At 40.8% G+C, this 13,623-nt stretch overlaps 1 protein-coding gene across 1 annotated transcript in view; it reads left to right on the top strand.

Moving 5' to 3' along the window:
- Positions 1-1,281: 1,281 nt before the first annotated feature.
- The window catches only part of epha2a (eph receptor A2 a), a 28,497-nt gene continuing 16,155 nt past the window's right edge, over positions 1,282-13,623 (top strand). Inside the window, exons 1-3 of the mRNA XM_072452501.1 lie at positions 1,282-1,440; positions 2,935-3,002; positions 5,089-5,725. Coding sequence (XP_072308602.1) covers positions 1,365-1,440; positions 2,935-3,002; positions 5,089-5,725 — 781 coding nt within the window. The 5' untranslated portion in view covers positions 1,282-1,364. The remainder of the gene's footprint in view (positions 1,441-2,934; positions 3,003-5,088; positions 5,726-13,623) is intronic.

Genomic DNA, 13,623 nt, shown 5'->3' with positions numbered 1-13,623 from the left:
ATTGCGGCTGACATATTCATAGCCACATGCAAAAGGTCCTTCATTGGGATTGTCTCATTAGCAGTCATATATTCGTACCACGACAGCCCCCACTTGACCCCTCCTTTACCAGTCGTGGGAAAGACAAGACGTGGGGCGAGGAGCGCAGGATTTGGACATTAGGCACGCACAAAAAGTTTAACCAACAACACGGAAAGCAGCGCAACGTAATTAGATTTCAACCTCTAATGAAATGAACCAGAGGATACTGATAAACACTGCAGTCAATTTCGGCAGGATTGTTTGATTTAAACTATTGTGTCAGTCATTGCATGCCAAATTTACTTTACACAGGTCTAATCTAATTGAAATGAAGTCCATTAGTCAGTAATATGTGTGTAGAAGTCTCTTTCACCACATCAAAACTGGGACTACCAGGACTGAACCAGAAACTAAGGCAGCTTTCACACTTGTCGTCATTTGGTCCTAAATTGAGGACATTTTAGTCCTGATGTGGACTTGGTTTGGTCCTGTTCTACTTTTGTTTAGTCCCAATTATGATGATGGTGAATATGCGTGAATGCACAAACAATGGACTAGATCAATACTAAACAAGGACTGGAACAGGACCAAACAAAAGTCCATAGCAGGGATAAAATCAGCTCATAAAATCAATTGAAGTGTGAATGTAGCCTTAATGCCATTTAATACTAGTTTTCGCTCATCGTTTGTCACTCATCATTTCTTCTTCTTCTTCTTCTTCTTCTTCTTCTTCTTCTTCTTCTTCTTCTTCTTCTTCTTCTTCTTCTTCTTCTTCTTCTTCTTCTTCTTCTTCTTCTTGTGGCATTAAACGTAACCATCTCCTCAGAGACAAGTTACAGGTCAGATCCACGGAACAGATCAATACAATGCCATACAGTGAAACATTCCAGGCAAACCCCAGACGGAAAAGTGAACCAAATATATTTTTTGCGTGTATGATTTATTATACTATATTTGATATCTGTACGGGTTTTGTTTAATCTCTATATCATATTTTATTTCATCATCGCTCGTATTCATTACATTGTTACATCTAATTTAAACAGCGCAGTTGTCTCCATCCTTTTGTCAATGGAACAGGTGCGGTCGTCCGGTCTTGGCCCCGCCCCGTTCCGTCCAAACTTGCGGCATTTCCGCATTCCTCAGACCAAAGCGGGGAGGGGGCGGGGCGTGACTATGACGCCACCTGTTTCTGAATGGGACTGCGGCCCACGCGCGCTCCGCCGGCACAGTTCATCCACTTGGCAAAGGCGCGAGAGCGACGGAAGAAGGAGGCAGCGCGCACACTTTGGATTACAGCCAGGAACGAACTTTGGCCAAGAGAGACAAAACAGTAGCGCGAGATGGAGCCGCGTGGCGTTAACTTATTCCTGTTTTTATGCTTTAGCCACGTTTTGTCAAGTTTCCAGTCAAAAGAACGTAAGTAAAACCTTGTCCTCGTGGCTTGTTCCCGTGCGCGGATCACGATTACGCACGAGAAAAAGTAGCGTTTCCAGCTTTGGATAAACGTGTTAAAATGATTTGATGTCAGCTTGTCGTGATGTAAAGTTTGATTAGAGTGAAGGAAATATTTCAAACATCCCCGTACTTTCTCGGTTAAGACAAGTTTTATCGCTCCGTGACAGTTTTACGCGTACTAAATCTCCACCTGTGCGTCTTCGTCAACTTTTTTATTTCCTTTACTCCGGATGAAACTGAGACGCTTTTTTTTTGTGTGTGTACTTTTTCATGTACTTTTCTGGTCACGGTAATTTAAACGCCCACGTAGGTGATTGTTGCCGTTCGGCTCGGGTCTGGAGGACACGGTGAATGGAGTCTTGAATGCGCCTGACATGCTTGATTAGGCCGTCAAAGGCTGGCATGTGCCCCCCATAAAGCACCTGCCCTCCCCGGGATCACCCAGGATTATTTAATTGTGGACATGGTTATCTGCAATTATTTATGGCTTAAACGCGTCCCAAGAACAAAGAAAGGCTTTTATAGTTCTGCTTGTGAGTGACACTTTCAATGGGAGAAAATGAGACGTGACGTGATGTGTCTTGACTTTCACTCAAGTTGCTTTTAATCAGTTAAACACTCTTGTTATTTTGTATCATGATATTTGTAAGACTTGTATTAGGGCAGCAGGATTTGTCACAAACGAATAGAAATCACAATTTGAATAGACACAATTGGTACCAATAGCAAAAAGTATATTTTCTTTACGAATGGCAAAGTACTTGTCTTATACAAACTGCTAATTCTGTAGCTTAGATCTGTACTAACATGTTCTGAAATACACAGTTTGTCTTTTTGTCGATGCTCATGAACTCGGAACAGAATACGATGAATAAAACCCAAATCTAATTGCAATTCTTATCACAAAAAAAAAATAATTCAGCTGTAACTCGCACTGTTACAAAAATCACCAACATGAATCTATAAATTCGAAAGGATTTGTTGGGAAACGTGAAGAGTTCAATTGCCAAAACTGATTTTGTTTCCAGTGATTTACATTTGGTTAAATGCAAACCAGCAATGCGTTTTAAAATTACACTAGGGACGTCACGATATAACATTTAGTTTTAGTGTTACGATTTTTGTGAGAAAAACATCACGATTTCATGATCGTTGAGACTGTGACCAAACAACGATGAAATTTAATCTAATCTCTTTTCTTTCATTCCTGCGGTCTACCATGTTCCTCCTCAAGTTTGTGATCGGTGCTACGAAATTGAACTTTCTGAAAGATAAAATAAAGTTAAATGTGACAAAAACAGCCAGATAAAATAAGTCCTTTTACATTTTGGGCTATAGATTTCCCAAAAAAAGTTGCCTCTAAAATGGTCACTTTGTGTTTTTTGGAGACGAACTCTTCCCAGATATAGTCTACTTTATGATTGATGCTTATGTTTTCCTGTTTTGTCATTTCAGAAGTATTGCTGGATATGAGAGCTTCAGGAGGAGAGCTGGGATGGCTGACGTTGCCATCTGAGAACGGAGTGAGTATTTATACCTCTACAGGCATTTTTAAGAGTTCAGGTTAAGGCTATTTTTCAAAGGAACACTCAGGAGGAGCGCATATTTGTTTGTGAGAGTTTGGTTTTGGTCACAATGCAAAGTTGCATCGCTGAAACTACTTTCTGCTGGTGGAGGAATGAGTGGCAGTTATGAGGTTTGGCAGGGGCTGAGCTTGTCTCGTTTTAACGCGAGCCTTTCATAAAGCAATTATGAATGCCATTAAAGTGTCATGGTTCAAGCTGACGATTAAATTTACAATAGCAGAGCGGAAACAACAAATACCAGATTATCTTGTTTTCTTTTCTAAACTATTGTCTTTCCGTGTGAAGCGTCGTGAGCGTTCCCTTAATTCGGATGTCTAAAGAAGTACAGTAAATTTCCTGTCAAACATCTCTCTATCTATAGTTCAGCGGCTTTCTGCTAAAATAAGTAACAGGACATGGCCACTTCCACTGTGTAGGCTGCAGTTATGGTTCAGTCCCAAAGATCTGAACACGGCAATGTCAGTTACTACAGGCTCCTATGTCTCATAACTGTGATCATTATATATTCTGCATCTTCTCAACTCTATTTAAGTCTATATAAGATTTAAGTCTAATTTGGAACAGTTATGTATCATGACATTTTTACATTTTCCTTCTTGTTACATGTTACAACACTAGAATTCCCCCGATGTGGGACAAATAAAGGTTATCTTATCTTATCTTTCAATGGTTATGTATTATAAGGACCGTGTTTTATGTCTACTAGTTAAAGTCAATGCTGTCATTTTAGTTGTCAAGCAGAACTAAAAGTCATCACCCTAATAATTGTCCTCTTAACTAAAAAAAACAATCAAAGTATTTATGAATATTAAAGTTAAGCCTAATATGCAGCATGTTAAATCCAAGTCCATTCACTTGATGTTTAAGGCGTTTTCCCCTCACAAAAGTCACAAACAGCCTGTGTTTTGTGGATGAATGAACATTTGTTGGGAGTGTTTTTCTGTAGTTTTGGTTTTGTTGCTATTTAGCTCCATAAGCCAGTTTCTTCCGTTGCTACGTGATCGATCTGTCCGCTTAACCCAAAGCGAACGGAAACTCAAACTTGCTGTAAAGTTACCGTAATCCCTCCCAGTGGTGGTGAGTGCTGACATGTGAGGTGTAAAGTGGAGGTTTTTAATCTTGCCCCTCGTCATTGCTTCCCTCTCTTAAAACGGTCTTAATTGCGGCCCGTTGCTCTTCTGTGCCTTTGCTGTCTGCTTATAAACCCCATTTAACAGCCATAAGTGTTTGCTGACTCGCTGCGGTTTTCGCGTTAGCTGGATTTGCGTCTGCCTCACGCACATTTGGCCTTTGTGTGTCAGTGGAAACTCAAACCACACACGAAGACGCTGCAGCACATGTCCAAGGGATCGCTTTGACGTGGGGAAAATGCCAAGTCAGTTTCCCTGTAGACAGAAGTATTACCACTTCATAATGTGGTTTTCCCTGTATGTACCACCAGGACGAGGGCTAAAACCTGACTGAATTAGGTTTACAATTGAATACAATAGTTGCAATATGGTGTCTGAAGGCTTCTAGAAAGAGAATAGTTACAAATAAAGTGAATTATGGAGGAAAAGGTGTTATTATGTGTAAACGTTTTATTCTTTTGGACAATTTGATCTCATAATGCCACTGACTTTTGTTATAAAATGGTCTTTTCCCATGCGTTTTTGTCACAATTAGTCGATAAATCGTTGCAATCCTAATTGGGAGTGAAACCAGGTCCGAACCAGGGCATGAGTGGACTATATTCAACCACGATTAAAAGCAACAATACTATTTATTTGAATCATGGCTAAAAGTAAGAACATGGATTCACTCTTGAGATTAAAAGTCAAAGTCTAGACATTGAATACCACAGGAAGTTACCCCACATACCCCATATTGAGAGCCACCGCTGCAGACCACTCACTCAGCACGTTATAGGGCTCCACTGCGGTTACAAGTCTGCTTAAGGCCTGCAATTACAAAGTCCTGTCATTGACTTTTAATTGAACTTTTAACTAATCATTTCTTCTTTTCCCTGTTTTTTTTTCCGCAGTGGGAAATTGTCCAAACAGTTGTGAACGGCTCCCTTCTTTACACCTACAGCATTTGCAATATAGACTCTACTGAACAGGACAATTGGCTGCGCACCACTTTCATCCAGAGGCGACCCGGCACGACCCGCGTGTCCGTGGAGCTCCGGTTTGTCGTGCGGGACTGCAATACGTTCGGCGGCGCGTCCGTCTCCTGCAAAGAAACCGTCAACCTTTTCATTTCCGAGGCCGACGCCGACGTGGGGACGAACTTCCGCAAGGGGCAGTTCCGGAAAGTGGCCACGATCGCGCCGGACGAGATCACGAGGGGGCGCGCGCTCAAAGTCAACACCGAGACGAGGACTGTCGGCCCGCTCTCGAGGAAGGGCTTCTACCTCGCCTTCCAGGACATGGGCGCGTGTGTGGCACTGCTGTCCGTCAGAGTCTACTACAAAACCTGCCCGTCCACGGTGCAGAGCCTGGCCCTGTTCCCGGAGACGGTGGCGGACTCGTTGCGGGAAGTGGAGGGCTCGTGTGTGGCGAACGCCGTCAGCACGACCACCCCGAGAATCTACTGCACGGCGGAGGGCGAGTGGGTGGTTCCCGTGGGCCAGTGCCAGTGTCTCCCGGGCTACGAGACGACCGGGGAATCGTGCCAAGGTAAGCAACGCCACCGTCAATTAACATTTCTATAAGAGCGGGTCTACAATCATAACCTTAGGAATGCACTGCGACTCAATGTCTATATTATGGGTTCAGAAATGTCAGATGTTGGTTTGTTATAGTTTAATTCTTCAAGTTACTAGCTGGACTTAAAAAAAAAGACTTAAAGGGTAAAGTCGGTGTATGTAAGGTGCATAATGTAACTTTTCTGTTCAGTTCACAGTTCGAGATGGTAATGTAGAGTCAAACAAACATTTTACAAACAAATTAAGTACAAACACTTATGAGAGCTTACCCCGTATGACTTTTATGACTTCTGTGCTTTCACCTACATGACACTGTAATTCGATTGCCTGGAATGTTTCACTGTGTGTCATTACATTTTAACCAAAGGTTCCATGGCCAAAATAAGTTTCACTTTTTCCCATATTAAGTGACAGATCCTTTCTTTTCAATATTGTTTTTCATATTTTTGCATCTGTGCATTTCTAAGTCCATCTACTTTGGCCTTTATTTATTCTTTCCTCAAATTTGGATGATTCAGGGTTGGGTCATTGTCCAGAGGCAGGATAAGATGAATCATTTTGGTTTAAGCTTTCTGTAGCTTCATATGTTTCAAAACGTGACCTAAAAAGACAAACAAAACTGCATGAAGTGGTAAAGACATTATAAAAGGAGCACTGTGTAACCTTTCTTAAACTTCAACATTTTAACCAAAGGTTTTTGGTCTGAAATGTGTTACTTTTCCCCATAGGAAGTGACAAATACTGGTACAATATTATTATTATTTTTTCATATTTTCCTTACGATCATCCGCCTTGGTATTGCATTACTCTGGTCTTTATCTGTTCTTTCCTCACATTTGGAGGATTCAGGGTTGGGTCAATGTCCAGAGGCAGGATATGATGAATAATTTCGGTCTAAACTTTCTGTAGCGTCTTATGTTTCTATACAAGTAAAAGCAACGCTCCCTCTACAAACTTAAGCATAGTGTGAGAAAATGTCACCGTAAATGTCACGAGAACACTTGATAGTGCATTTAAAATGGGTCACGTCGTATATTACATTATTAAGTATGAGTCAGGGAGGAAACGAGAGAGGTCCGAACCAGTTTGTTTTTGTGTTGCAGGAGACAGAAGATTGTTGCTATATAATAAACCGGCGCTACAGTTGGTACAGTCAGAGTCTCTTTTACCTGTTGCTCAAGCGCTCATTCTTTCCGCTGCTTTTTCTCAGGGCTTAGGAATGGGGCTGGGCTGCGGCTAAGCTAACAATACAGGTTTATAGCCTATGGACAGCTACCGCACAAAACACGGAATAGCTCATTTATTTTTAGAATAAGGCTCCAATTTCTTCTGGTTATTTGGTTCAAATTGTTTCAGCATTTTACGCTTGAATAATAATTAAAAAAAAACTACAAACCTACTACTATTGCATAAACGTAGGTATTAATGGGTTTAATCTTCTAATTGCAAGTCATAATAGTCATGACTCATCGTAGTAACAGAACGGGATTAAAGGATTTAATCCAGGTTTAATCTAGTAGTATTTTAAGGATTATAATCATTATAATCAGGAGTGTTGAGCGTGACTAAGAAATGACTGAGAAGCTTTAGACAGTCGCACAACAGCAAAGGAAATTAATTTGAGTCCACTTGAGTGTTTCAGTAAAGAGTGTTATTAAGGTTATAAACATCAACCCAATGGACGGCTTAAACAGTCATTTCCAATAGGATCAGGATTGTAAAAAAAGAAGAATGTTGAAACTAAATACTAGGGTTGGGTTTGGGTTAAATAATTTGAATTAGAAGCAATTGACATTTCCAACACAAAATAAAAGTACTTTCTTTATGTTATGTGGTTTTACTAGTTCTGAAAAAGATAATTATAAAACTGTTGAAAATGAGTATCTTGTTTTTTATTAGTATCTGATTTCCGATACGTTTGGCTCTTACACAGTGGTCTAAAACTATACAATACAAGGCCACAAGATAAGAAACTTCCATTATTGTTGTTTAATTAATCTATGTGCTCGTGCTATTGAAAGTTATGACGTCTGAAATATTCGTGTCCCATCCACAACGTAAAAACAAAACTTTTTTGTGGAAGTTTGTCCTTTTCTTTGGCACTGGCGGGGTGTGGTGTGTTCGAGTGTCTGTAGGAAATGTGGGAGGAAAGGGAGGAAGGAGCAGTGAGGGAGGGCACTCAACGGGGATTTCTGAAAGGCATTCCTTCACCCTGGCGTCACCTACACATTACTGATTGACCACGAAGGCGCGACAGAAATATAAAGTTCAAATTACTTAAAGTCTGAATAATTTTGTCATCTTTTTTCTCAAGTTGCATGTGAAAAGTTCATAACATAACATTTTAATTGCATTTAGCTTTTGAAAACACTGCGAAATACGCTGGTCAATTGTAAGCATTGGATCTCTCATTTTTTTTTTTCAATTGAACTCTTTTGTTTCTTTTTAGTTTTAAGATTTTTAGACTAAATCCAATATTTATTTTTGTTACTTCAATCTAAATTGGTTCCTAATTCCTAAAGTGTTTTGACTGAAGTGCAATTGTTTTACTTCATCGGCTGCTCATTGTGGTTTTATGAAGAGGAATGCATTGAAACAAGTGAAAAATATATTGAAACAAGTGAAAAATGTATTGAAACAAGTGAGGTTTTTCTTTAAAAATGGTCTAAAATAAATTATTGCCAACTCTGTTATAGTTATAAGAAAAGAAATGTATTGCACAAATGTACTGAATAGTTAAAGAAATGTATTTTAAACAGTCCAAATAAAGACATGGATTAAAACAAATGAGTAAAACTGGTCAAAAAAATCAATACTTTCAAAATAAACTAATCTATATTATGCTAAAATTAAGATAATTATGATGAACTCAATTTAACTACATTTCTACAGTGCGAGTTGTGTGTTACAGATGAATTACCTTGGTGTTTGTGTGTGTGTGTGGGGGCGGCTGTGTGTGCCGTGTGCGCCGCGTATTTGTGTGTCATCTGCTCCCAACTATTTGTTTGGCCACGTTTCCACGGAGACGCAGACCACAGATTACAGGGAGGTGAAGGCCACGCCCCTCCGAGGTTAGACTCAGTCAGGGCTGCGGTTTATGGTGGTCCGAGTCACCTTGACTGGCAAAGCTCCCTGGAATTCACATAGTTCATCCACTCGAGGAAAAAGGAGATCAATCACTCATTTGTAGATAATGACAGACTACACTTTTCAAAGTCCTTCCGAGGCTGAGAGTTACCTGAAATGGCCGGTGTATAAGTCACTGACATCCGTACGACAGCTAAAAGTTGTGTTTAGAACATTTAAATATCAGTAGATCAGTAGAAAACATGAAAGATCACTCGCATTCTTGAATTCCAGTAACATTTAGTGAAAATAAATGGGCTTTCTAAAACTGAAACTCAATGAACAAACTAAAAATTCCCGGAGTATTTAAAGTGCTCGACAAAATGTTTACATTTTTGGCATGGCAGGTTCACACAATTCATACACAAGGCAGTTCAAAGTGGTTCACAAAACAGGGAAAAACATTAAAATCACAAATAAACATAAAAGAGTGAAAGTAAAATCCTTTCAGTCACATGCACAGCTAAACAAAATGTTTTTTTAGCATAGATTTAAACAATGTCGCAGTAGAAGCCCGTTGTGCGTCTTTTTAGTATAATTTAACAAGACTAAGTAACATTCCACAATCTCGAATTCTACAGTAACGCTTAAATAAATGTGCTTTTTTAACCAGAAAATCAAGGCATCAGAACAAACAAACATGTCTACTAGCTAAAAGATATTCAAAATGTTTTATTTTTTCAACTACACATAAAATAAAATAATGAGAAAAGAAAAAAGAAGCGACTTCCACAATTATCTTGGCCTCATTAATATTGTGTTAATGGATTGCTTCCCTTTTCTCAATTGGCCTTTTGTTTTTAAGCCTGTAAGATAATGTGCTGCACTGGCAGAATCGACACGCACTCTGTATCATGTTAATCAGCCTTTTCACGGGCAAACATTTGGTGTCGTTTCCAAGTTGCGACGCCGCTCTTTACAAATGAATAATGACCCAAAGCTCTTTAGATCAGTGTGAATCATTTCTGCAATATTCCAAAAGAAGCTATTACTGCGATGCATTCCCAAAAACAAAGAGAATTAAAGCCGCAAGCGGCATCCAACGGCCCTCGCGGGCCGCCGGCCTTCCGACTCTGCGCTTTCGACTTGATAAAGATGGCGCCCTTATTGTGTGTTGAATAAAAAAAGAACTTGACAGACGGCGACACATTGGACATGGCCAATCCAGTGCAAATGAACACAAGTGTCAGTCAAATTTGCTGCGCCGCCGCACAGAGACCGTAGCACTTGGAATAAAAATATGGATAACTTTTGATGCCCCGCTTGTGTAGATGATTTTCCCCAAATATGAGGTTGATCGAGCTATTGCCCACAGAGGAGTTCATTAAAGTGTGAAGCGTAAATGTGAACATTTCAGAGATTTCGCTGTTTTCCCATTTCTGACATATTTTTGCGGGTCCGCCACACAGAGACCGTAGCACTTAGAATCAAAATATGGATAAGTTTTGATGCCCCGCTTGTGTAGATGATATTCTCCAAATATGAACTTGATCGGACAATCGCCCTAGGAGGAGTTCGTTAAAGTGTGAAGCTTAAAAATGTGGTGATTTGAGCAATTCTATGATTTTCCCATAACGATAACATGGGATGTTTCTGTCATCGCTACGGTTACGCCGTACAAAATATGACTTTGGCTCTCATACTTTTGTGATCAGGATGGCAAATTAGAATTTTGTTCAAAATATCATGTCATTTGGAAAAACCCTACTGTTTATAGGCCACTCTGAAGGCCAAATAGTCAGAATTCTGGGAAACGTTTGCGGCTCCGTCGCACAAAGACCGTAAAAGCTATCCTTAAAATTTGGATAACTTTAGATGCCCCACTTGTCTAGAGGACGTACACCGATTTTGAGGTCGGTGGGCAAAACGCACTAGGAGGACTTCGTTAAAGTGTAAAACATAAAAATGTGGATATTCGAGAGATTTAGCGGTTTTCCCATAGGGATAACATGGGAGGTTTATGTCATCGCTACGACTACGCCGTAAAAATTAAGGCATTTGTCTGATTGGCTTTTTTGATCGCGACGCCAAAATAGAATTTTGGGTAAAGTTTAGAAAATTTTGGTAAAACTAATTTTTGACCTTCAATGTTAATTTAAAGGTCACTCTGTAGGGGGCGCTATCGCGCCCATTTCAATTTTGTCATCATAAACTGGTCCAAACTAGAAAGTTGAACAACTGATTCAAATTTGGTCCTAATCGGACTTGTTTTGATCAAATGGGAACAATTTGTAGATCTGCAATATCCCAAAATAAGTTGTCCAACTTTGCGGCTGCGCCGCACACAGACCGTAAACGGTATCTCAAAAAATTGGATAACTTTAGATGCCCCACTTGTCCAGAGGACGTCCGCCAATTTTGAAGTCGGTGGGCAAAACGCCCTAGGAGGAGTTCGTCAAAGTTTGACGTGAACAAAATGGCTAACACAGCGTGTTTTCATTTTCAAAGGAAGATGGCGGGCATAGGGTAATTCTGGGGGCGTGGCCACAATAATATTTGTTTTTTGTCCTCACAAGAGGAATGCGTGTTCCGAATTTCGTAGCTCTACGACAAAGTTGACCTCGGGGCGTCTCCCATAGGCGCAATGTATTTTGGCTTTTGTCGGTGGCGCTGTCGCGCCATTTTTTTACGAAAAAAAAAATGGCCCAGAAAAAACAAAATTTTTCGCCGATTTTGAATTTTGGGTAAAGTTTGGTGAGTTTTTGAGCATGTTCAGGGGGTCAAATTAGAGCTCAAAAAGCAGAAGAACAAGAAAAATAATAAAAAATATAGCCGCAAGCGGCAATGATCGGCCCTCGCCACGCCGCCGCCACACCGCCGCCACGCCGCAAGAGGAGGGGGCGCTAACGCGCCCCAATTGTCCTTTTATTACGCCTACTGCTGAATCTGTGACGCTGTCACATCTTCTCCCCTTTGTTTTACCATCAAAAAGCTATTTTATTTTGAATTCTTGGCAAAATGTGCGGCTTTGCCGCACAGACACCGTGACTCTTTGAATGAAAATGTGGATAACTTTTGATGGTCCACCCCTGAAGATGAGTCCCACCAAATTTCAGGTTAATAGGGCTGACGCCCTGGGAGGAGTTTGTGAAAGTCTAAAGTGTAAACATGTTCTGGCGATTTCCCCATTGGAATAACATGAAAGGTTTCGGTCATCGTTGGGCAACGCCATAACAATTATGACATGGGTCTCATTGACTTTTTTGATGGGGATGCTAAAATTGAGTTGTGTGTCAAATTTCATATAATTTCGCAAAACTAAACATTTAACCTCCATATAAAATCTGTAGGGGGCGCTGTGGCGCCAAATGAATTTATTTCACTTCAAGTAGGTTTAGGGCAAAGAGTTTAACAACTGATTCTAATTTGATGCAATTCGGACTTTATCTGCGCAAATGGCAGAAATTTTAAATATGGGAGATTTCTGAAATTTTAGTTACAGTTTGCGGCTTCGCCGCACAGAGACCGTGAGAGGTATCAATGTAATTTGGATAACTTTTGATGTCCCACTCCTCAGTAGCATTTTCACCAAATTTCAGCTTTTTAGGGCCAACGCCCTGGGAGGAGTTCGTAAAAGTACGACGTTTGGAAAAACTCCGAAGTCATGTTTAGCCATTTTTGAAGCAATATGGCCGACATTTGGTTGGGCGGACGGCGTTGCCGTAATAATATTTTTTACTTCTCTTGTCACCATCTACCTCTGCGCCAAATTTCATGATTCTACGATCAGATTTTTTTTGGGTCATTTCCCATCTCTCAATGCATTTTTGGTACATTTGGTGGCGCTGACGCGCCAATTTTTTTTATTTTAGAAAAGGGAAATAGCCAGAATGTAGAGAGGCACGATTTTTAGAGGTGTGCAAATTTTTGTGACTTTTCGTCAATGTTCACTGGGTGAAAAATAGGGGGGTTGGTCCCGAGAAGAAGAAGAAGAAAGAAAGAAAGAAAGAAAGAAAGATATTCCGATGCGAAAACAATGTTTCCCATTTTTCAAATATCATAAACTATACATTTTCGGAAAGCGCTCGCGCTTTCCTACCTCATGGTGTGGGTCCCTGGTCACTGACGGGTACTTTCGATAATTTTGAGTGGGCTCCGCCCACTTTGTGTTTTTGGCCCTCTATACAGTAATAATGTTCAATTTTTGCATTACATGCTTATATGCACGGAACATGCAAGAGATGGGGAACGTATTCGTGAGCTACTTAGCGCAAATGAGTGCTTTATATGGGGATGACGACCGCTTCGCGGTCGTCATCCCAATGTAAAGTGCTCGTTTAGGGCGAACTTTTGCACGGGCTTCGCCCGTTTACAACGGTAATGTTCCATTTTCCTACAACTAATTAGTATGCACGGGGCGTGCATGAGTGGAGAAGTGCGTTAGTGAGTGTTTGGAAGTGGGCGAGCGCTTCGCGCTCGATTTCGTGCGCACTACGTGCGCACTTTCGCAGCCGTGCTTCGCACGGCCTTACGAGATTAATAGGCCTCTCGCCAGCTTGTGGCGCTCGGGCCTAATTAAAGCCGCAAGCGGCATCCAACGGCCCTCGCGGGCCGCCGGCCTTCCGACTCTGCGCTTTCGACTTGATAAAGATGGCGCCCTTATTGTGTTGAATTAAAAAAGAACTTGACAGACGGCGACACATTGGACATGGCCAATCCAGTGCAAATGAACACAAATGTCGGTCAAATGTGCGGGTCCGCCGCACAGAGACCGTGACACTTGGAATAAAAATATGGATAACT

Source organism: Eucyclogobius newberryi, unplaced genomic scaffold (assembly GCF_026437365.1).
Source record: "Eucyclogobius newberryi isolate DKJ021-1_F unplaced genomic scaffold, fEucNew1.0.hap1 SCAF_19, whole genome shotgun sequence".
NCBI classification, from domain to species: domain Eukaryota; kingdom Metazoa; phylum Chordata; class Actinopteri; order Gobiiformes; family Gobiidae; genus Eucyclogobius; species Eucyclogobius newberryi.
Note: the sequence above shows the minus strand (reverse complement) of the source record. Positions and strands in the feature narration are given on the sequence as shown.